Source organism: Strongylocentrotus purpuratus, unplaced genomic scaffold (genome assembly GCF_000002235.5).
Source record: "Strongylocentrotus purpuratus isolate Spur 01 unplaced genomic scaffold, Spur_5.0 spur5_scaffold_19, whole genome shotgun sequence".
NCBI classification, from domain to species: domain Eukaryota; kingdom Metazoa; phylum Echinodermata; class Echinoidea; order Camarodonta; family Strongylocentrotidae; genus Strongylocentrotus; species Strongylocentrotus purpuratus.
The window spans coordinates 27,908,666-27,934,603 of NW_022145604.1; the positions used below are offsets into that span (position 1 = coordinate 27,908,666).

The 25,938-nt window shown below is 35.3% G+C and overlaps 1 protein-coding gene across 1 annotated transcript in view; it reads left to right on the top strand.

Moving 5' to 3' along the window:
* Window positions 1-25,638, top strand: part of LOC592461 (sushi, von Willebrand factor type A, EGF and pentraxin domain-containing protein 1) — a 97,855-nt gene extending 72,217 nt beyond the window's left edge. The window contains exons 44-56 of the mRNA XM_030989881.1: window positions 4,861-5,057; window positions 5,841-6,014; window positions 7,009-7,245; window positions 7,944-8,114; window positions 8,495-8,701; window positions 9,240-9,406; window positions 10,547-10,628; window positions 11,479-11,655; window positions 12,807-12,980; window positions 17,722-17,895; window positions 19,434-19,595; window positions 20,113-20,242; window positions 21,610-25,638. Of these exons, the coding sequence (XP_030845741.1) occupies window positions 4,861-5,057; window positions 5,841-6,014; window positions 7,009-7,245; window positions 7,944-8,114; window positions 8,495-8,701; window positions 9,240-9,406; window positions 10,547-10,628; window positions 11,479-11,655; window positions 12,807-12,980; window positions 17,722-17,895; window positions 19,434-19,595; window positions 20,113-20,242; window positions 21,610-21,736 (2,179 nt within the window). The 3' untranslated portion in view covers window positions 21,737-25,638. The remainder of the gene's footprint in view (window positions 1-4,860; window positions 5,058-5,840; window positions 6,015-7,008; window positions 7,246-7,943; window positions 8,115-8,494; window positions 8,702-9,239; window positions 9,407-10,546; window positions 10,629-11,478; window positions 11,656-12,806; window positions 12,981-17,721; window positions 17,896-19,433; window positions 19,596-20,112; window positions 20,243-21,609) is intronic.
* Window positions 25,639-25,938: the final 300 nt, after the last annotated feature.

Genomic DNA, 25,938 nt, shown 5'->3' on the forward strand with positions numbered 1-25,938 from the left:
TATACATAATGGCTTGACACAGATAATAATCATCACGACCGAAACATTTTGTGGCAGATAAAAACAAACATTTATGACAAAATTAGTACTTTCAATATGTAATAATAAAATACATGATCATGTTTATGTTAGCACATTTCCAACACTCTCAAAATATTGTCTAAAGTGAAACCATTTCTTCTTCAATTTATTCTCTCTGAGATTTGTTTGGTATATATATTTTTCCATTTCATAATAACATTTTACAGCCTTTTAAAAATATATCAAATGATGGTAGTTGATTTCGTAATTTAGCTGAAAATATTTCTTGTCTTACAACCATCAGAACAGTTGAGTGCATTATTATTGCTACCGCAAAATCCAAACAATTTATTTTGATTTGTAAGTTTGATGCTTTCCCCCGTATTACGAAATATCCAGAACTCTAACTTCGACCATACTTCATTAGAATAGTTACAAAAGCAAAAAACATGTATGATAGTTTCATCATTGTTACTACAAAAAGTACACTTCTTGTCAGCCACTACACCAAATCTTAACAAACTGTCCTTTATATATAATATTCTATTTAAAATCTTGATTTGAAACCACCTCGTGTTGATATCTATTGTTGACTAAAATGGAATTTGACAGTACGAACCCCAAAGTACATCTTGAAAATCTAAAAAACTTTTCCACTTTGTAAGGGCTTTACATTCTTTTACTTTGTTTTTTAGAAAAGACTGATAAAAATGTGAACAACCAACATTTGTTTTCACCACAAGGTGCACGGCTTCGGGAATGATAGGTTCTAAGGCCTTACTAGGAGCTACATGTGTAGTCATTTTAAAACCTGACCGAATTGCATTACAAAGACCATAGTACTGGAGGAAATTTGTTTGTATGCCAAATCTCCGCTGAAACTCAAAATATGAAAAAAAAAGAACCATCTTTTTGTAGGATGTCGTTCACAAAACGTATTCCTCGTAAATTCCAAGCCTCAAAGCATACCACTTTGTCATTTATTTCAATGGGGGGGTTATTCCAGAGAAGTTGACTTGCAATGTCGTCAATAAGTACTTCGACGAAGTCTGACCAAGCGTAAAGGACCTTTTTTCAAAATGGATTTGGAGTCAAGTCTGCTAATTTTCTAAAATGATGTGAGCCCATATACAGGTGAAAAAAATAGGTTTGGGGCAAGAATGAATTGAACATGTGAAAAGTGAAACTTTCTATCTGAGAATCAGTTACAAATCTTGTAATCCATGATATTTTCAGGGATTTAGCATGAATGTAAATATCAATCATCTTAACCCCACCTTTATTATACATTTGACCCATTTGTTCTCTATTGATTTTTTCAGGTTACCCCATATAAATGCATCAAAAGAACGATTTATATCTTTCATAATTTACGAATTCGGTTCTGGAAGTGAAAGCAATAAATAGTTCAATTTTGGCACCAACAAAGATTTGACTACAGTTATTCTTCCGAGGACAATTACGGTTTGTTTAGACCATGAAATAATTTGGCATTTTATATCTTTAATTTTTTCAGTATACCAGTAATTATGATTTACCATCTCTACTAAGTTAACCGAAAAATCTATTCCTAAGTATCTGGAATAACCTTCTGATACACAATTTAGTTTGTGCTATGGAATTAGCTGTTTTCTGCAGGATCTATTTTTCCCAATCAATATCACATGAGTTTTTGTAATGTTGATCTTTAGGTTTGACATTTCTTCAAAATCACCCAATATTTCCAGTGAGCTCTGTAAATCTTCTTCTGTACCGTTAAGTGTCAAAATGGTGTCATCTGCGTATTGTAGTAGTTTACTATTTTTTCCCTGTAGATGCAAGCCAATTAAATCATTGGAATGTCTAATCAAAATTCCTAATATTTCGCTAACAAGTAAAAACAGGTATGGAGATAATGGGTCTCCTTGACGACACCCTTGTCCTATAGTAAATCTTTCTGTGCAAAATCCATTTACTGTGACACAAGAAGAAGCATTTTGATAAAATAGATGAATCCATTTTTTCAGCGATGGCCCAAAATGAAAAAAGTCAAGGACATTTATTAGAAACTTGTGAGATATACAATCGAAGGCCTTTTCAAAATCAATCATCAACAACATGCCTGGAATGTCATTAAGTTCGGTATATAATAATATATCATATAGTCAAAATATTTTCTCTGATAAAATGGCCTTTCAAAAATCCTTTTTGATTATCATGTATCAAGTGGGGCAATATTTGCTTTAATCGATCAGCTATGCACCCAGATGCTATTTTGTATATAACATTTAAAAGTGAAATAGGACGCCAATTCTTTAATAAATGTCGAGGCTTGTTTGCTTTAGGAATTAAAGTGATTATTCCAAATGTTTGTAACTGCGACAATAAGGGCTCAAATTAATTTTTTGTCCACAGCTTATTTAAATACAAATTTCCATTGAATTGGTTCCATGAAACTCCAAGATTCCTTGGTATTTTATCATTATCATTTATTTAAGTCGGCATTTTCCCTCTTAGAAATTTACATGTTACATAGCTGTTATTGAATTTTATCCCCGTGATGACATTCTCTCTATGTCTTCCCTTTCTGCACATATAATTCCTCCTCATTATTCGAAGCAACCTTATTTACATTATTTTTTACTTTTAGTCTTTACCATATCCTTACAAAACACAAGGGCGGATCAAGCTTTTTGCTAAGGGTAGGGGGTAACCCAAATACGATGTGGAGCATCGTCCACGAGCCACAAAGCGGCGAGGCGATTTTTGTTGTTGCTATTTTGAACCCCACCCCCCCCCCATATATACCAGCCAGCGGCAGCTCACTGCACTTGTGCGTCCTGGCTGCATTTTTTAAATTAGCTCAGCCGGCTACCGCTGGCGGTAGGAAATGGCATTCAAAAGCATGCGCCGGCTGCCGCCTTTATAATGGAAACCGAGCCTCAGATCCCAGCCTGGCGCAAGCCGGCTGGGCTAATAAGTGAAAAATAATTGCCCCAGCCAGGCTTCGGCCGTAATTGCAGCCTCGATGCGCCAATACGTGAGGCGGCAGCCTGCTGGTATCGATATTTTTGACGCCTCGCCTAAGTGGTGTTTCCTGGCATCTACTGACATCTACTAATACAGTGTAGGTCTGGACACATGATAACATTTTTCTATGCCCATCACATTTTCACTTGGAAGCCAAGGAGGGAGGGGGAGGGGTTAAACCCACTAAACCGCCCCTGTAACATCTTTGGTCTTCTTCTTCTCAATATTGATTTACTGGTCGAATTACATTATTTGCTGGTCTTTTGGAATTCCCAGATTTCAGAGGATTCACACTTTTCACAACGAAAAACTTCTCCCGTTTCAGGCCTTGCGCGACCCAGCTCCACCAGATATTGGGCGTCAGTGTGCACACTGCTGACGCCCGCACTAGCTGCACTGCGAGCTTCCGTACGTTGTTTGTATCGGTAATACTCATATAGATAGAGATAGCGCCATCTAAGTTCCATTTCATTGGTTTAAATTTTGAAAATTGATACTCAATATTGTGTTAAAATAATATCAACAAACATAATCTTTATTTTATAATTCCACTGGGGGATTTTTAATTTTGCAGTCGCCCCCGTGAGCAACCTGACGGGGGCGATTACGGAGCTCACAGGGGCAAATCGCCCATCGCCCCCGTGTATTTTGAGCACCGGCGACAATTCTGTAAAATAAGCAAAGTTCAAAGATCTGATCATGAACGTTTTAAGATATTGCCAAAAGAAACGAAAAAATTCAACGCTGAAGCCATGTTGCCCAGGGGATTTATTATTTTTCATACTTTTTAGCATTAAACAAACCTCACTTTCACTCAAAGGACCTTCTAATAATTCTAATTATGTTGTTATATCATGCATGGACTTGCGTATGAAGAGCATTAGCATAAGAATTTGACCCTTATATATGCAGACTATTTCAATTGATTATGAATAATGAAATTTCCCTTAGCTGAACATGAGTTTTGCCTTCCTAAATTTTGATAGCTAATACATATATAACTAATTGAGTCAATGTTCATTCTATATTTGCAATACATTTATACCATACACCTAATGATTACATAGACTACCTAATTAAACCACTTGACTGCTATTGGCTCAACATACCCCCTGCTACAGGTTTTTTTGGGAAATATGATATTCATGTATATATTGCTTACATATTTGTTTTTTACCTTAATTTATTACTTATTTTTTCATTATAATTTTTGTTTTATGGAAGTCATAATTGAATGGGGCTATAAATATATATATAGGTTGTTTCCATCCCCACTATCTCCGGTAGTAGGAAGATATCGAGGAGACCTCCATTTTCCGGGAGGGACGGGCGAGGATGAATGCCTGCTTGGACTCCCACCAACATCCATTAATGGGATTACATCATCACTTTCATCACCAGATCTTTCATTTTCATTATCGAAATTACCTACCCGGTAGATCCATAAAGTCTTCCTCTTCACCTTCTGAAATATCCGAACAATCTCTGAAATTACTTTTGTCAACCAATGTATCATCCATTATGTTAGAACTCCGCAGTAAACGGCGGGCCGCCATTTTGATTTTTTCCCCGCTCAGTACACACTGCTATACAGCTTACATAACTGAACACATAGTTGTAAAAAAGGATATGTACGTGGTACGCAGTCAAGTGGTTAAAGTCATTTTAAATAATACATATAACTGTTTACGATTCAGTTGCATTCATAGACATGTAAAACAATTTCGGTGGTAGGTAAATCAGGAATTAAGAAAAATTGTGATTACAATATAGGCATTGGATCTTTCATTCTGATCATAATTGAATTCCTTAATTTTCTTTTTTTTCCAGTCGGATTCATTCATCTACTGGGGCTACCGTTTGTGATGGTCGCTGGCATCATGTATTGCTCGTATTCATTAACACTGGAAGATGGTCTGTTCTCCTGGATGGCTCTGAGATTATGAGTGACAATAGTGATGCATCTCAATACAATCTCTCAGGAAACTTGCAACTTGAAGTTGGAGCTGATAAATTTGACCAAAACGGTATGATAAGTCAACCAACTAAGAAAATGATGATATCGCTCTTTTAAAAAGAAAAGATGTATATAGCAAATGCTGTTATTACCATGAATTAAAATCATGTAGGCCAATTGAACTTCATACTAATGGAAGTAAAGAAAATAATTGAATCTTCCTAGTAACACAAATATTTTACAGAGATTTGTCTCGGGCAATCACGGTGACAGCCTCAAGTTCAGTAGATGGTTGTGTAGATTAGGTCATCATTTCTGTTGAATTGAATTGAAACTAGACACATGTTATACGGAAGATCATCGTGTGCTGTATATACTTCCCCCAAAAGTGAGAACAAAAATACCCTGATATAAATAATGGTTATTGGCGTTATCCGTTAGTGATGTTGAGACCACATTACAGTAAAGAAAAAAAAGGATAATCTTAAAGGTATTGTGACAAAATATATGTTTTACCAAACTTGTAGATTAGCACTGCCGAGGGTTATTCTGCACTTGATTATCAGTCTTCAAAAATTGTAATAGTAATCTTTTAATCTTCTTATCCATTCTGAAAAAAACATGGAAATAAAGGGGGGGGGGGGGGAAATCAAAAAATTCGACTGTGTTATATTTCATTTTGTGTGCTATGTATAGAACATATAGTGTTGCAAGGCACAATATGAAGTACAGAAGCTCTGTAATTAACCCGTCCATTGCTTTCTGCTCGGTTGCCCTTTTTTTGCTGAAAAATGAAATCTTATTTTTTTACTTTGATTACAAAGAACAAGGACATATTTTTTTTCAATTGTAGATTCTATTTACATGACTGGCATCAACGTTTGGAGTGGACATGTTTCAGATGACGTGTTGTCTAGAGTCACATCGGAGTGTTTGCCACAACTATATGGGAACATTATTTCATGGACAGACTTTGACTCCCACCAGGCTTTTCCTACAACCTCCTCGACTCCCTCAATGTGTGATGGTAAGGATAGGATTTCCAACCAAGAACATAATATTCTGACATTGTTTAAAAGTTTGTATTAGATTAAATAGGATTGTAAAGGAAAACATTCTCCAATTATTTGTATGTTATCGTTAATTTTTGATATATTTTATCTATAATCAGCTCTCAAGTTTAACAACCACCTTTTAATTTGCTCGCATGAGGAACACAGGCTAAGTTGAAATTCGCATAGTGCAATTGTCACGAGTAGGATGTTCAAGATATTTTTTTCAGAAAGAGAATATGGTGAAATTTTCAATTTTTTTTCCCTTCATTTCATTTCATTTATTTTCCATTAAAATTCAAAGTAAAATACATAAAAAATTAACAGCAAAATCGGAAGGACCCCCAAAAAAGCAAAGCTTGTGAGAATGGGGCCCTGTACAAAAATAAACATACAAGCAAATTATTATAACAAATTTGTAAAACTTATCAAAACAGACATACATCCCCCCTCATTCATTCACATGCACACAGACACACCAACACACACCGCAGGCAGAACATTGTACAGACAAATCTACTCTTTATGTAATGAATTATTTAGAAAGTAAAGAAACTTCCTTATTGACTTGCTAATATATGGTGATAAGAAACATGGAGAGTAAAGATGAGAGATTTAGGGTGGGTATTTTCATACTGAAGCGGACTAAATTTACTCCATGGTGTAATCCTCTAAGTATGGAATGCCAAGTGTCCATATGAATATATTTTTGAATAATTTGATATGTCACTAAATTACCATGACAGCATAATTATTTCATAGTTGTTGTAATTACAAAATATTTCATTAATGAAAACATTTTTTTTTTAATTTAGTGACAGATTAAATGATAGAAAATTATATTCATATAGACACTTAGCATTTCATACTTAGAGAATTAAACCATGGTCGGACTAAATTCAGTCTACCTTCGAGAATACCACCCATGAACTTTATTAAATTATTGACTTTTCCCCTGATTTGTTGTAGATACTGATGAATGTCAGAGCCTGACCCCCTGCCAAAATGGAGGAACTTGCGTGGACAAACTCCGTTCCTACACTTGCTTGTGTCTTGAAGATTATGAAGGAATAAACTGTGAAAAGTTCACAGACCTGTGCAACAACGTGAGCTGTGAGAATGGAGGATCCTGTACTACCATGAATAGAACAATTCACTGTTCATGTCCTGAAAGATTCTTTGGAGAGTTTTGTGAGCTTGAAATTAGTAAGTTGATTCAGCTATTCCCTATTTACCAAACAGCTAAATTATTAATACTCATACAAAGGTATGAAATTTTCTAAGCTTGTGTAAAATTGAATATCCCTGATTTACTTTTCTTGAGAATAACAGATATCTTCAAGTATTATTCAAATGCCCTAATTCAACCAGTCCACCTTTCATTCTTTTGTTACGAAAAACACAGAAACATAAAATTTTCAAAGGGTATGAATAACTTTAATTTTTACTGTACAGCCAGGACCATTGGAAGCTTACTTTTTATTTTATTTAAAAAAAATATAATATGCAGCAATCATTAACATTATATGCCATATTTTGATAACTTTCATCTGCAATTTGATGTATGAATTGAGTTTCATTTCTCCACACAACTAAATTAATACATGCACTTACATTAGCACAGGGAGATTAGAAAAAAAAAATTCATTATGTCATAAATGCTATGTAAAAAGATGGAGTTGTCCAGAATGTCCATTCATCAATGAGAAATATACTTAAATTATTAACAATTATTTATGAGATTATTACACTATCAAAATATTGATGCAAATACAGATATTCAGCTTTTTTAAACTACAGTATACACCAAATTTAATTGAAACAGAAATCTCCACAACTCTAAACTGTATTTTGATTACTTTGACAATTCTAATGATTTATTGTTGAAATTTCTTTTTCTTCAGTTAATGGTAGTTGGAGTGATTGGTTGCCGTGGAGTCCATGCAGTGCATCGTGTGAAGGTGGAACTCGAAACACTTCAAGGGAATGTACCAACCCACCACCTAATGAATATGGACAACCTTGTCATGGAGAAAATACAAAACAAGAACCGTGTAATTCTCAGGATTGTCCAGGTACTTACTACCTCAAATTGTAACTTTCGCCCGTCTCCCTGTCTTTGTCTTTCCTAATTTCTAGATTGACTTTAATCTCAAATTCAGATATAAAGTGTTTACATTTTTCTTATTTACATGTACTTCTATTGCAATTGCAACAAGCATCTGGTCTGCCAAATAAAGACAGATGCTGGAGACCGGAAGCTGGGATAAGGGTCACACCCGACACCATGAGAAAAAGTGGCGCTAAACAATGATGATGATGATGATGATGTATTGCAGTGATCGTTATTTTACTTTTTTGCGTAATGTAAAAGTAAATAAACTCACCACTATATTGTCATAAATAGACCTGTGATTGATAGGTATTACAAATGTTTTTCCTCTTTATTTCAAAGGTTGTCTTCATCTGCAGAGTCCTGAGAATGCCACACTTAACTGTTGGAGTGAAGGTGAAACCAAGAAGTGCACAGTTAGTTGTAACTCACCTGATCTTGGCTTTGTTCAACCTACACTGGCAGAGTATTCCTGTGGCCCCGAGTCGGTTTACAAATGGGATCATGAAAATGATGACAACCGCAGAGCAAGTTTGCCTCCTTGCGCAGGTAACTTAACAAGCTGGAGGTATCGTCTAGTGGATACATCACTAAACTGTGGATCACATGGTTCGGGCTTGATTCCAGCAGCAGTACATCATGTCCTTTTTTTGTTGAAATTATATCTCAATAATAATACTGATAATGATATTGATAATAATACTAGTAATATTAATAATGTATACCCGGGTGTAGAGTGGCAAATGTTGATTAATGTCTTGCCAAAAGAGTTATTGTTAGGCTGGCAATCGAACCCTCAACCCTAGGATTAAGACTCCAGTAAAATATCCACCATATCATGCGATACAAAAGGAAACATGAAGTACATATGATATCTAAACTAAAAACCTGACAGAATAGTGACAAATTACAGCGATGATGGAATTGTACCAAGTCTATTTACCTGTAGTGCTAAATGTCAGCTTTTTGCACAATCTTTCTTAGAAAAACACTTTATCAAGAAAAAAAGCAGTAACAAAACTTTCAAATTTCCATGGGCCAATGCTTAGTTTATATCATACTATTATCTTTCTATGTAAATTCCTAGAAACGATGTCTCCAGATTTGTTAGAGGCGCAAGTCACTTTAACTTACTCAGGTGCAACATGTGCTTCGGAAGCAGATGAAGAAAGCATTACAAAACTAGCCAGCTCTACCATTATGAACAATGCTTATGCCAGTGGCTGCATTGATTGTGCTCCCTCAAATGTACAGGTTGGTTCATCAGTCATAGTTTGTATAAATCGTATTAGATACCCCTTATGAAGATTCTGGGCTTCTGATTTGTTAGAACTACAGGCATAACATTCGCTACTACTTGCCAATATTGCAAAAAAATATTGACCAGGTATAATTCTACTAGCACGTACAATGCAAGACCGGAAAGATTGCACATGAAGTTCACAATAGATAAGCACAGTGACACAGACCTGCTAGTTTTCCTACAAATAATTACATTTGTTAAAATGTCTGTTTTCTAGAATTGGCAAGGGTGATGCGGTATTTGAATTATTAACCATATCATACATCTCGGCAGGGCAGTTTTAAAATGTTATCGCCCAAAATCACAAACAGAAGATTATTGAAACCGAATAAAAAGTGATATTGCCCGCTCAAAAAAGTAAATGACAAACTGCTTGTCAAATGGCAGTCACTAACTTGCAGACTATTCGTCCAAGTATATCGTATGCATGAAGTCTTTCGTCTATGGCTGATCGTCAAAGAAACAGAGTTAAGTCTTTTGTCAGTTCTGTTTGTTGCTATGGCAGTTAGCCAGTGAAAACGAATTTGTTTGATAAAATTATGGAAATGCAAGCACTACTTTGAACAAACAGAAATTGTTATTCCTAGCTCATTTTTCCTGATTGAGGTGTCATATGAAAGGGTACAAACTGAACTATCTTGAAATGTAATTTTATCTTTGAAATTCAGATACCATCCGCCAAATGACTTTTTGGTTCCCTCTCTTCAAATTGGTTTTAATCACTCATGCGTGAAATATGTATCATATGATTTGTATCAAATGAAAGAGGATGATCTAAGCTTCACAAATATGTGTCATTTATTGATTATAATTTGGTTAAGTTATGATAAAACATCAATATTTCTTGGTTTCGTTTTTTCTGGGACACACTGTATATATATATATATGTATATAAAAAAGTTTTTGAGTTCTGCTCGGAGTTCGAGAAAATACACAAAAGCATAAGCTAATGATCCTCCATACTAGAAGAATTTATTCTTGTATATATATATATATATACATACACACATAATATGCTTCTCATTCTGTACAATTTATTTCATTCTTTATGCTTTTCTAAGGTACTTATATTATTTCTTCAATTAATTAAGGTCAACAATTGTGATCTGTCAAAGAAGAGGTCAGTTGAAGAATCTCCTATCACTATCTCATTCGACATGGATTTAATCAATGGTGAGCCACAACAATACTAATAAATTAATGTGTTCTTCAGCTCTCTAAGGGTTGAGATATGCTTACCATCCATAGGAATACAAGGTCATTCATCTCTTTTTATGCCATATTATCTCTCCATATCAATAAAAAAGAAAATTAAATCCAACAAAATGTTTTAGTAATATTCTGAAAGTTCCTCCTCCCTGACAAGGTGAAATGTGACCTAAAAGTAATTTAATTTTCATTAACAATGAAAATGATTAGGAGATTGGACAATAATATGAACAGGGATTGATGCTTTCGATCACTTAGGATTTGTGTTGATCAGTTCTTATCAGTATTTGATCTGAGTTCTCCTTGTCTTTTCTCATCCTCCTCATCCTACTTAACTCATCCTCTGTAATGGATTTGTAGTATTGATTCATTTTATTCTCTTATTTTCAAGACCTCTGATCATTTTGTATTTGTGTGTATTATACACGCCGATTGAATTTAATGTTATAAAGTTTTTTCTTCAAACCTTCAAAGAGGACTGAAACAGTCTATATGTTGGGATATTGAGATCATTTAAAAATGGGGACATGTTATTATGTCTGGCTTTAGGTACCTTTTAACAGTGCAAAAAGGGACAAAATACTGATTAAGAAATATGGGTACAAACAAATGTATTCACCTTATCATATATATTGATCAAGTTGTAATACAATATTTTAAAAAACAAAACACGTTTTGTATTAAGGTGTTTTTTTTGGTAAGAATACATTGATGCTTAGCACACATGTCAGAACATGATGCTCCTTGCACTCCAACACCATCACCCAAGTCAAACCACAGTCATGTTTGTAACTGTACCAACTTTTTCCCTTAGTAACTTTGGAGGAATCATTCAGCGAATTTGGCAACAGTTTCGAGCAGCGTTTGGAAAACGGATCCTTCTCCTTGGAAGTCGATGGTGAGGTTATTGCAGTTGACCTTAATCAAAGTAACGGTGAGGTCAAGATTACGTGTCCAAGAGGATCTGGTTTTACAGTACAGGGAACCTGTGGTAGGTCAAGCAAATTGAACATCTGCTTAAACATTTTTTAGAATTATATTTTACATTAATCAATGGTTTGCCAGATGGAGCAAATTGCAATGCTTGATTTAAAGAGCATTTCTTTTGCATTCATTTCGAGATGACATTATTAAATTTTCCACCAGAAAAGCAAGCTATCCTAACCATGTACCTTTATCTCATACAGAGATTGGTCAAAGATGTGATATGCAATAGAGCTTAAAGATACTATGTCCCTTTAGCAGCCAACCTCAAATTCTGTATAACTTTGCAGGAATTATAAATGTCATGTATGTCCTATCTGTGAAATTTAAACGTTAGCAGTGTCCTAATATTCAAATTATAGAAGGGAATCTGTTTACTTGCTATACTTCACTGTCAGACTGTTGAGTGACTGACTGGCCCTTTTCTTCTTTGGTAATATTATACATAAACTGAGCTGTAAAGGGTACATGAGCATTTGTCTACATCAGTAACCCAGTTCTTGTAATGGCCATAATTAAAATGATTGAATCTTTGTGCAGCTTAAAAGGTATGACCATTCGGTACAATGGTCTGAAAATCAGACTATTACTTACTGGCTCTATAGCTCTTAAGTCGATTTGACAACTAATAGTCGTTATTTTCCCACTTAACCACTTGACTGCTATTGGCTTAAAACACGTTCATACCCCCTGTGCTACAGCATTTTTGTACTGTACAAAAACCTGACAAAAACTGTACACTACACAAAAAAATGATATTTTTTTGGAAGAGCGCCATCTACTGTTCAAGACCTGTATAACATAATTGCAGTGCTAATTACTCAGTATGGCTAGGTATTATGCAGTTTTACAGTCTTGACAGTGCAAAGCTCTAAACACGTACATGTACGTGGTGCGCACAGGCAAGTGAGAGTGAGACCACGTACATGTACGTGGCATGCAGCCAAGTGGTTAAAGACACTTTCAAGCCCCCTTTTTTTAGGGAAGTTCTAAATTTGTAATATCTTTCAAATGCCATTGGAATTTAACCTTTTCATTTTTTTGGCCTGCAAATGGTACATAGTACCTTTAAAGGCATGTAGCAGAATTTTTCGGTAGAATTTCTTTCCTAACGATATCATATCTTGATTTACTTTTTCTTTTTCTTTTCCCCAATAGTCGTATGTCCCGTTGGTAATTTCCAGTCCTTCTTACCAAACACCAGCACAGCTGTTTGTGCACCCTGCATGCTACACACCTACCAAGATCAAAAGAGACAAGTTGAGTGTCTCCCATGTCCCCCTGGATTAATAACGACCGATCCCGGAGCTGATGATATCAACTATTGTATAGGTAGGTTCATTAAACATGATACAAACTTCTTTTGAATCCATCATAATAATTAAGCTGAATTGCAGAATGTGTCCTTTTCAACAGACTTGTATTCAGAGATATTAATAATAATAGTAATATTTAAACGAGGTTTGTGGTTGTAATGATGATGGTAATGGTTTTATTGAAATATATGCAGCCTGATGGCTGAATTGCAGAATTTTGTACATTGTGTAAAAACATATATATTTATACAAACATAAATTGTATTATGCAATATCATGCAGTGAATGAATTTTCTAAATAATTCAGTGTTTACATATATATACAAATAAATAAAATTTGCTTAACAGCTAACAGTTGCTTAAATCTATTCCACAATCATCATAGGGCTGGAAAGAAATATAGAAGAGAGGTAGGGAGGATAATAGTGCAGACAGCACAGGAGATCCAGGAAAAGTGAGATAGGGAAAGACAGAGGGATAGAAAGGGAGAGAGAAAGAGAGATAAAGTGAGAGATAGAGAGATATATATAAAATATAATGCTGAGGATGAGAGTGTATAACAGACATATCAAAAAATAAGGTAAAAAGTACAATATCGACAGAGAGAATACTGGTTGTAGATCCATAAATTACATTTTACATTTTAATTGTTAAGTTATGATAACATATATTGCAAATTGATAGGTAGGTATGCAATCAGATGAAAGACATGAAATATAGTAATTTTGAAGATTTTTTGGTAATAATTATATGGTAAGTACGTTTCAATCATTACAAAATTTAACCATGGTAATCTTGATTTACTTTATTATATTATCATTTTCATTTATCAATTATCAAGGTTGTAAAACCATCTTGGTAACAAAAACTTATATACTATTTCACATAAAATAAAATAATTCTACAGCACCTCTACCTCATCACTATGGGGATAAGTTTACATGTTATACGAATGTATACAAAGTTCGTTCGTTCGTTCGTTCGTGCAAAGAATATCAGGGAGTACATCATCTAGATAGGAAGATCCTTATTGAGCCAACAGATCGTCTCATCATCGAGCTCACGAAGTCCGGAAGCGCCGTGGGGGGATTTGTAGATCGGACAATCATCAATGACATGATCCATAGTTTGGATCTCTCCACAGGCGCAGTTTGGTGATGATTCAGCTCCAATTTTATGTAGGAAATATTGTGTGCGGCCAACTCCAGTTCTGACACGGTTTAGGTTGACCCAGGCTTTTCTTGGGAGGTCGCTGCCACTTGGTTTTGCACAGGGCTTTGGGATGAACTCCTTCAGGTTGGTAGTGGACGAATTCCACTGGTCTGACCAGCGTTTTGTTATCCAAGTGGCTAAGGTGGAGGGGGGGTTCTCAGGCCGCAGCTCAGCAGCCTGTGTTGCAAAGTGTCTTCTAGGGAGACGCTGTCCTTCAAAGGCAGAGGGGGCAGGAACAAGGCATTTATCTCTGTCATGCTTTTGGGCAAGCTTAGCATACTGCGCATCTCGTCTGAGCTGAGCTGGTGGTATGCCAGATAATATTGGCAGGTTGCTGACTGGTGTTGCAGTGAGTGTTCCGCTGATTAGTCTCATAGCGTCATTGAGGACAACATCAACCTTGTGTACAAAGTGCATAATCACTACTGTAAATTTAGCAAGTCAATAAGGTAGGGAACTGGACTGTTACAAAATTGTTTGCTTTCACATTTTAACTGTTCTCTGGAATTTGATTTGCGTAAGCTTCTAATGTTCTTACAAGGAGGTATGAGGTAAGGTACCTTCTCTTTTGAAATCAGTTTCTCTGCAAAACTCAAAGTTCCTTCCTTCTGTTAGCCAAAGAAGACAGATTCATTAGATTCAGTGCTGTCTCATATGACTGATAATAAGGTCCCAAGATTATTTTTGGAGTTCTTTTCTGCACCCTTTCTAGTTGATCTACTTGTTCTTTAGTTAGGCCTCCATTCCACACCGGCGAGGCATACTCTATGAGGGGTCCGAGGAAACCGGTGTAGATGGGACAGAGATCTTCAATTGGCAGTCCGTGACCTTTCAGGATCGTAATAAGGTTTATTCTTCCATTTACATGTTTTTTCATGAAATCAACATGATCACTCCATTTTAAATCACAGCGGATATGGACTCCTAACAATTTTGATTGCTTTAGAGGTTGTTGATCGATTTCCAGTGACAGTGGTGTTAGGGGCTTTTTCATAAAACACACCTGCATAATTTCACATTTAGCAGAGTTAAGGGACATTCCATTTGACGTGGACCATTCGGCAAAATATTGAAGTGTTGCTTCCAACAGAATTGACTGATCTCCAGCGAATCTCGTATCAACAACAGTGACATCAACATACTTCCAATATGCTATATTACTATCACGTATTGCATTGTTGATGACGATTAGGAACACAATCGGTCCAAGTTTGGTTCCCTGAGGTACCCCTGCTTTCAGAGTCGCCCACTTTGATGTGACACCTCTGTAGCGTACGCACTGAGTCCTTTCTGTAAGAAAATCAACTATCCAGCGGATCAATGTAGGTTTGACACCAAATGAGACCATCTTTTGGATGGCAATCATGTGGTCAAACGCCTTGCGGAAATCTGTCATCACAAGAGTCGATACTGCCTTGCTTTTCTCCGCGTGTTGATAAAGGCAGTTTAATAGGTCAACTAGGCAGTGCGTCGTTGATAATCCCTTTATACTACCAAATTGTTTATTGTCGAGCTGCGACACAAAACCCTCAAATACTTTTGCAAAACTATCGGTCAAGGAGATTGGACAGAGCTTGTCGATACTTGCAGGGGTGGTTTTAGGGACAGGAACAACTTCAGCTCTCTTCCACATCTTTGGAACGACACCTTCAGCAAGTGAGGTACTGAAGATATAGGCCAATGGGATACTAATAGTTCTCACGCAAATTCTTTGATGATTCGGCTAGGTATTATATCGGGACCGACAACTTTCCTAACCTTCACCTTCTTAAGCTGTTGGTAAACATCCCAAGGTTGAATGCGGGGAGGTGAAGAAGGGTCAGGTGAGTTCTCAGCATCCATGGCAGTTACATCCTTAGCAACAGACTTGAAGAAGTCATTGATCCTGTTTGCTATTACGGCGGTATCATCTCTGTCAACTCCAGGAACAGTTATATAGGAGTTGGCATTTTTTATGTTGGTCATGATTTTGATCTGTTCATACCATTCTGCAGGATTCGCCGCCTTAATGTTTCTTCACTCGATCATTACAATAGTCGTGCTTTGCTTTTCTTATTTCCTTTTTAACGCAACTGGCAAGTTTCCTGGATAGTTACACCACATATTCTTTTGACAGGGTAAGTTGGCCCTGAAATGGGTCCACTCATTCTCTAGACGTTTTGATATAGGTTATACCCAGGGGCGTCGCTAGACCTTTTTCAGGTGGGGAGGGGGGGGGGGGATGTAGAGTAAAGGCCACCAATTACCAACAAATATATTAATGCCAATGTGCCAATGTCTACAAATTTAACCCTCTAAACCCGGGGCCGGGGGCTTATTTTCCTACGAACTATCTATACCTACCCTTTCGTCAAGACTAGTCAGCATCATAGCTATATAAACAAAATGTGCGACATTGGTGAGCAAGTACTTGATGTGGCGTGATTGGATGGAGTGTTGCACTTGAACAGAGATATCTCGGGTTCGATACTCGCTGGGGCAATCTTTAAACCCCTGTTTTCTTTTGTTGATATTACAGTAAGGTTCACAATGACAATTTTTAATGATTGCTGGTGAAACTTCGGGAAAGTTTAAGTATTTTAGTTGTAGTCTCTCTCGACAGCCGATAAAAAGTCACAGGAAAAAAACTCGCCTGCCGACCGACATTGTATATTTCACTGAGTTTAAACTTCTGCATTGATATAGTAAACAAGGATTGAGCGAGAATACTGACATAACTTACCCGACACAGCAACATATCTATGCGTATCTTTCTTGCTTCCCCAACTAGACGACTCCAGCCAACAACCCTTCCCCCTCTCTCTTAGTACCCCCTTATCTCAAACTCTTTCAGCCCTCCAATTTCTTTTGTTTCATTTCCTCTTATGTTTCCTTTTCTCCTTTCTCTCTTCTCTTTTTTTTCCTTTCTTTTCCTTTCTTTTCCTTTCTTTCCTTTGCTTTTTTTTTTTTCTTTTTTCCCTCTATTTTTTCTTTTTTCTTCTATTCTCTTTCCTTTCTTTTCCCTTCCTTTTTTTCTTTTCTTTTTCTTTCCCTCTCATTTTTTTCCCTTCTTTTTCTTTCCCTCTCATTTTTTCCCTCCCCCTTTTTTGCTGACGGCAGCGCAATTTTACCGACAAAATGGGGGGGGGGGGAGGGGTGTCGCACCTGGTTAAACATATCGTCTTCGATCCAGCAGACATCAACGGAGCCTTACCAAACAAACCCGAGACAATTTGATAAGAAAGACATCATTCAATGCATTGAGCCAGGGTTTAAACACCTGAACCAGGATAGGGCTTGCTTCATCTGCCTCCAGATCTCCCAGGGTCTAGTTTTGGCCAATTAGCTACCTATAGGCCTAACATCAGCTACGCCGAACATCAAGCCATTACAAACCTGCACAGAGATAATACTATCCACATTCTCACAGCAGACAAAGGAAATGCCACAGTGGTAGTAGAGGTCCTTGGGTTGAGAGTCAAGTGAATGAACCATTAATATAAACACAACACAAATCTTTCTAATTTATGTTGTTAATTACTTGTTATAATTCTCATTTGATACAGAACCATGTCCACTTGGCCATTACCAAGACGTGTGGTCAGATCCTAGTAACACTACATGTATTCAGTGCCCTCTTAATACCTACCAAAACGAAATTGGAAAAGAAAGCTGTTTCCCTTGTCCCGCTGGATATGTAACTCTGGAACCAGGAGCAGCAAGTGCCTCTGATTGTGTTGGTAAGTCTCACTGTTTCTCTCCTCCTCTCTCTCTTCCACTTCCCATTCCATTTGCTTCGGTTTTTGCTCTTGAAAGTGTCATCATTAACGTCTCTCCCTGTTCTCAGACGTATACATACTTTTTTATCACTTCATATAATTACCAATATAAAGATCTTGTGAGGTTGTTGTGTCTGGGTAATTTTTTTATTATTATATTTCACAGCCAAACCAAAACGAATTATATACATTTCTTATTACATACCTGTAAAATTATTGTTTCTTAAGTTATCCATTCACCAAGGCAAAGTGTAACAAAGTGTTATTTGTTATTTTCCAGAAGTAATCATAAAGAAAAATCACAAAACTTTCCAAGAACTTTGAATCTTAATGAATTTATGCTTTATGCTAATAACTTGTTGATCTACTCAAAGCATTATTACCACTGCAAGGTTCAAAATTTGTACAGAGCATGCAAAATCTATCATCACATATATTGTCAAACATAAGTATTTATCTATGAACTTATTATTCTTAATGTGCAAAATGTGACTGATCAGATATGATGTGATAGTAATTCTGATAAATGAATGACACTTTGATAAACAGGCAAATGATTGATAATCAAGTGTAAATGTCTGTTTTATGTTTATACTTATACATATGGCTATACAATGAAAAAGGGATGAAAAATGTGTTGTCATCAAATGCTCAGACAGGTAGATTTATGTAATTTATATCGTATTTGTGTATTTTTAGCCCTGTGTAATGCAGGGCGTTACGTGGACCAATCAAATGAGACCAATCCACAATGCATACCGTGTCCACTCGACACATTCTTAGATCTTGATGTGCATCAAGAACAAGAATGTATTCCATGTGCTCCAGGAATGATTACCATCCAGAATGGATCTTCACAAAGTAATGACTGCCTTGGTAAGGGGACAAGAAAGAGAATCTATTCATGAAAATCCTCATTTATAAATACGATCCTAATACAAAGGCCTAACAAAAAAAAAGATGTTGTATTGCATTTTGCGACTGACCCCAAAATCTTGAAATCTATGATCGGCTTTTACATTTTACTTTTTTTTTTCTTTTTTTACTTTTTTTCAGGAAAATATGTTTAATGAATAAAAAAAAATATGTATTAAAGCATTCAAAACTGAAAAAAAATCAGTCCGAAGAGGGAGGGGAAAAAAAGAAGAAGATTTCAGACCAATCAACCCATGTAAAGGTTCAACTAAACTATGAGTGATGCTCAGCAAAACTTAATTTAAATTGTATGTAAAACTATATTTTAACTGAGTTAACTAACACTTTCATAACTTGAATCTATAACAGAACACAGACATTGTGGCAGATAAGCCTTGTGCCAGTATATTTTACTTCTTCTACTATTTCTACTATTTCTACTACTACTACTACTACTGCTACTATTAGTATACTACTATTACTCTACTACTGCTGCTGCTACTACAACTACCACAACAACTACATGTTTATGATGCTTATGTTTCTACAGTTTACATGAATTTCCCAATGTTTCGGTTATGTAGTTGTGTGCCAGCCAGGGAGCTATCTGGAAAGTTCATCATGTACTCCATGTCCTCTAAACACCTATCAAGACCAGACCAATTATCGTGAGGAATCCTGCATCCTATGTCCTGGCAACCTGATTACTTTCGATGAAAGTTCAGATAATCTTGCAGACTGTACAGGTATAAAGAGAGTCAGACCCAACGTTCCATTCCTATTGAAAATACAGCAGTGGCCTCATATGAGAATGCGTGATAGCCTAGCTATAGATACTTTATGAGAATAAATAGTTGCCACAGGAATTGTTAATGCTATTAAACTTTACATCAGAGTATTGCAAATTTCTGATTACTTATCTGATTTTTTTTGTCCAAGGTTTCATTCAGGCGATCAAGAAATATTTTCCAGTGCACACTAATAAAGTCTATAGAAAATTATATTTAAGTTATGGTTTTACTGTGGTATTACCTGTACTGCAATTGTATTGTAATGTGAAAATAATGCACTCTTAGTTTCATTGAAACATGGAAAATGTAATTCTGATAGTCTCTTTTTCAAGAAGTAACTAAATTTATCGATTCGCATTTGTAGTTTATTGTATCTATACTGATTGATACAACAGTACATTGTTATCATATTTGTTCGTTTTTATCACTATTTAATCATTTTATTATTCTCTGTTTTTTCAATAACCACCAGAGCCGGATACTGACAAACGCCCCATCGCACCAGGAATCACTTTGGGTCAAATACTTGGCATCGTTTCTGGAGCTGTAGTACTGATCATTATAGTGGTAGTGGGCTTTTGCTGCAAAAGGAAACAGCGCAGGTAGGCACTCTATTTGTATTGTTTCCATTCCCTATCCCTTACAAAATTTAGATAGATTCGTAGTCTGGCATACAAAAGTAGAAGCTTAGAGTCTGAGTGTGCGATTGGTAAAAGATTTAGCTGTGTTCTTTCTCCCTCTCTCGTATTTTTCCTCACTCCCCCCTTCTATGTCTCTTTCTTATGTTTAATATGATAATAATTACATTTGAATGGTGCTTTATTCCACGCTTCGAAGCGCCTTACACAATGAATATGACGTACAAAGAAAGCGGACAAAATATACCGTTCCTCAGGTAGACAAAGGAACATCCCTTCACTGCTATTATGTAAAGAGGTGAATATGCGTGTGACACCTGTTCTACACATTTTTACACAATAGCAGTGAAGGGATGTTCCTTTGTCTACCTGAGGAACTGTATATTTTGTCCGCTTTCTTTGTCAGTCATGTTCATAGTGTTAATTACATTGTAATTATTATTACCCCGGTCATTGGACATTGGAGAGTGCACACGCTCCGCTCTCCGAGGAGTATTTCACCAGGCGCCATGTTACAAGCACAAACATGCCAATCTAACCACTTTAAGGTTGCATCCTACCGGATATCCACTTACTAGTAACACCTAGGTGAAGAGTTGCAAATGTAGATTAATGTCTTACCAAAGGAAGCACAAGCCATGTGTTCCACAGTCCGGCAACGTATCCAAGTATGTTAAGTGAACTCATGGGTAAATGCACTGTCCATATCCCAGACCATAATAGCTTACACCTTTCGTATATAACAAATAAAAAAAATACAAAAATGTAAGGACAGTAACACATTTGTAACGATCCCTTCTTATGATCTTTTACTGTACTTGTTTCACTTGATAATTGCCTTTACAAAAATTATGTTAATATCATTTGAAGTAGTAAAAGTAGAAAAAGTAGGTAAATAAACCAACTTGATATGCTACGACAGAAAATGTCAAATATACATATATATACTATTAAACCCCTATCACATTTCAGATTAGGCTTGTCATGCTTACCTGCTGACTGAATAGGAGGCCAGCATAGATCAATATCCCCTTCCTTCACCCCCCCCCCCCCAGTTTGTGGCATTTTGCAAATAGAAGAAATCTATTATTTGTCATGGTCAATTGCCCCCTGGGAAACATCAAGGGCCTTATTTCTATATATACCCAAACAAGAATTGTCACCTAAAGCCCAAAGATGAGTAGTACGAAAAAACAGGATAAGATATATTTTTTTCTTCAGGTGCATCAAATTTGGGTCTTTATCAAAACCAGTTTGTACATGAATAACTTTCCATAATTTTTTTAAAAGATTCTAATCTTCAGTGTATTTGTACTATTGTATTTATTTAGTCGTGCAAAGAAGAATATTATGTTCCATCCGGCTTCACAGCATCAGATGAAGGAGATGGGAGATGCTTCGAAACAGTCAGCCATTGATCATGCCGGAAGTCATCATGATAATAATGCATATGAATAACATGTAAAAACTTTGTTGTCTGAAAAGATTCTCTCTTGAGTTGCCTGATGAAAGGTCAATGTAGGTAGTAACTACAATTTGAAGGGCTTCTCAAAACGAAGGTATAGGCCTACACACAAGAAAACTATTATCGTTGAACGTTGTAGAGAAGATATTTCCAGTGAAAGCGTTATGATTACATTTAAGGTTGTTTGTAAATAGATCTGTTCAAAGTCATGGTTCTTAGTCATATTCCCTAATCTTTGCAAGAAGATGCAGGTGACCATGGTAACATATAGGGTATATTTAATATCACATCATCAACTTCAAACTGCTATTTCAACAGATGACATGAACAATTTCTGTATCATACTACTAGTACTTACAGTTAAATTTGACATATTCTTACACCGATGGATTTTCACTGGACATCGGTTGTCACAATGACAGACAAGGACTAAATAACAAAAAAGAAAAACAACATCAACAAAATTAAAAACGTAGTGCTTACTAACTGACAATAAGGCAGTCTTTCTTTGGTGATGGCATGTCAATTTTTTGTGAGACTTAGTAATTGAACGCAACAAAGTTATAAGAAATATCTTCAAGTTTGATGTTTTAAGGAGAGTAAACTTAGTTATGATGGCAGAAACTTGAATGTTACTAGTATTTCTTTGTAAACGCATCTAGGATCAATGATTTATATGCTTAACTCATTAATTTCACTAGTGCAACTAGTGTTCATTTTAAAAAGATGAAGACAATTTTTTTTAAATTGCTATATTACAGTCTATAAAATAAATGTATACCCAACTATCGTTGATTCCCATTTGAAAGTAATAACCTGTGTGGCCTTCAAATAAGCAACTAATAATCTATATAATGATACCTTATTCATAACTCATCTGAAATGGATGACTGAGTAACAGCCTTTCCAAAATGTATTATCACAATCCTCTTGTACCAAGTTTGTCTGAAGCAATGTATGTGGGTCAGGAGCCCTTAAGAACTGCTATTTCAATCGGAAAATACATTGTCTGAATGCAAAAGATTGCATCGTCAACTCGGACTACCGGTAAACAAAAGGCCCTTTTAGAACCAAACTTTATGATATTCTCTGTTATGAAACAATCTTGGCTCTCTCGCATGCCTTGTTTAAGGTAAGCCTTGACATCGAGTCATACATGTCATACAAAATTATATAAAAGTTTATTGTAAATATCTTTGGTAGTTATCGACATGAGTTTTTTCTTGCATTTATTAAATCTTTAAGGTTAGTACCATCTCTGAGATTTCATGTGCTGTTTCAAACAAATGACTCTTTATGCACCTCACACACCTTATAGATGTGAAATGGTGCAGTGGACAAGTGATCAGAGACATCTTAGATATCATGAGACAAGAAGTTAGTAGGTTGTTCCAAATAATGTAAGGTTATCCCGTGGATTGAGACAACTTCAGACAAGTCCTATTCAAGGTTAGATACATCTTAAACAATGGACCACTACTGAAGCCTGAAACAGGTTTTAACACTTTAAAATGATTTAAAAACCAAATTTACCCATGCATAAGGCCCACTGACATAAAATACATCAGCACATACCAGTTGGTACAAGGAGATTTTGATGGAAATTTTTAAACACTCTGGTGCTCAGTCAACTGTGGCAGAAAATGTATCATAGTGGATCGTTAGACAGAAAACAAGTAATTCTTTACAATAAAACAGATTTCAAGGTCGTATTGATATTGACTTTCAATAATTAGCTACCAAAGTTGGGTAAACTTTGTTTAATACTCACTGTATAAGAATTATCTTGAATATTGAAAATTTGTATTTGTTTTTCTCTATATTGAGATCAAATTGCACTACTTTATATATATGTATTCTAGAATTTAAAATTTGTTATTTGCTTTTTCCTATATTCAGATGAAATTGCACTACTTTATAACTATGTATTCTAGAATTTTATATAAATAATGGCTTTTTTAAAGTCAGAGGACTACTATTCCAACATTTTGGATAAAGAGGAACCTCTCGTTGAAATATTGAAAATTTGTATTTGTTTTTCTTTATACTCAGATCAAATTGCACTACTTTATATATGTATTCTAGACTTTTATATAAATAATGGCTTTTTAAAGTCAAGAGGGCTACTATTTCAAAATTTTGGATAAAGAGGAACATCTCACTGAAATATTGAAAAATGTTATTTGTTTTTCTCTATATTCAGTTCAAATTGTACTACCTTATACATGTATTCTAGAATTGAAAATTTGTTTTACTCTATATTCAGATCAAATTGCGCTACTTTATAAATATGTATTCTAGAATTTTATATAGATAAGGGCTTTTCAAGTCAGAGGGCTACTATACCAACATTTTGGATAAAGAGGAACATCTCACTGAAATATTGAAAATTTGTATTTGTTTTTCTCTATATTCAGATCAAATTGCACTACTGTAGGCATTATGTATTCTAGAATATAACATTTGTTATTTGTTTTTCTCTATATTCAGATCAAAATGCACTACTTTATATATATGTATTCAAGAATTGTATATAAATAAGGGCTTTTAAAGTCAGTGGGCTACTATTCCAACGTTTTGGATAAAGAGGAACATCTCACTTTCACATCAACACGTATCTTGTATCACTAATGCCGTGCATGGCCGAGTATATGCTTCATACTTGCTGAAGATGATAGCTATTACGTTATCTGTTGCAAGTTTTGGTAAGAAGATAAAACTTGAAACTTGAAACTTAAAACTTGATAACATCAGTGATGCAAGAAAAGTATCAATGCAAAAATGACGAGTTCCTCTTTATTCAAAACCTGCATGTAATTAACGTAATCAGAGTAAATAACGTTCGAATATTAATGCTCTCTGTTTGAATTGGTTTTATTTTGTTATACAATGTACAATGTTATTCATATTAGTCATTTGATTTATTTTGAAGAACTGTTATTATTTCAAAATTGTGAGTACAGTAATTTTATATCAATTTTTGTATACCTATCTTAATTTTGTAGAAATTAAGTGATAGCACTTATTACCACTAAAAAAAGAAAATTATGAGTTTAGTGTTTATGGGAAACGAGCATGACCTGATAATTTTCAAACAGTATACCCAGAAGCCAGAATCGTTTTATATTGGGATGCATGGTACATAATATGTTACTCAGTAGTTTTCTGCCTAAACAAATGTATATATTTTCAGTGCTTTATAAAAAAATCAATGCAGTGTGCGAAACCAGTTACCGTTTGTTTACAATACCTAGCTAGCTGTTGCATTACTCTGATACATAGGACTTTGCAAATTTACGATTTATCGCTGAGGTAATCTTCATGTACCGGTATATCTGCCTTTGGGCAGAAAAGAAGATGTATACAAGCTCTTGACTCATAGCAGTAGTGTTTCCTTTAAGTGCCTTTTTCATTGACCAGAATGCTAGGAATTCCAAATTTACTTGAGCAAAAAGAGCAAAAGACACAGGAAATTCTGAGTTTATTTACAATGCAGTATATTGTGTCGTTCTCAAATAAAAGTGATTCAATTGTAACTAATCACTGAAGTCTTTAAATTTGCAACGCAGATACGAACATAAAATATTTATTTTCCTGTACAAATTGGCCAATTTCAGATTAGATTTTTTTTTTTTTTTTTTCACATTGGTTATTGAAATGAACATTTTTGTTTTTTGAAAATATGCAGGAAAATAACATTAGTTGCTGCCCACTTGAGAAGGGAAAAGGGATTAAACTAAAACCGAAAAAAAGGAAACTCTGAACTGCTATGGTTTGATATACATGTCCCACACTATACCTTGTTTATCACTTTAATTCTTGATATATCATTTTTCCTTACTTGAAATAACCAAGAAATGCATGTAAAGGTGACTGCGTATATATATTAAAAAAACAAAAAACGTGCTAATTTGTTTGCCTTTGAAGCTTTTTTGTGTTTCTATGTTCTGATAAGCTGGTAAAAAAATAGATATAAGAAGAAAGAATATTGTGAATCTGGAGACGAGACAAGAATCCCTGAAATGTCACACATGACATAACATGAGAACACTGTATATTAACAGAACTATAAAACGAAAGACAAGAAAAGAGGAAACCAGAACATATTCCAAAATAAAACTGTATATTTTATGTGTCAGTGAATGCAACTGATTGGTATTAAGTGCAAAGTGAAAATAGAGATATCTCGTCTTTT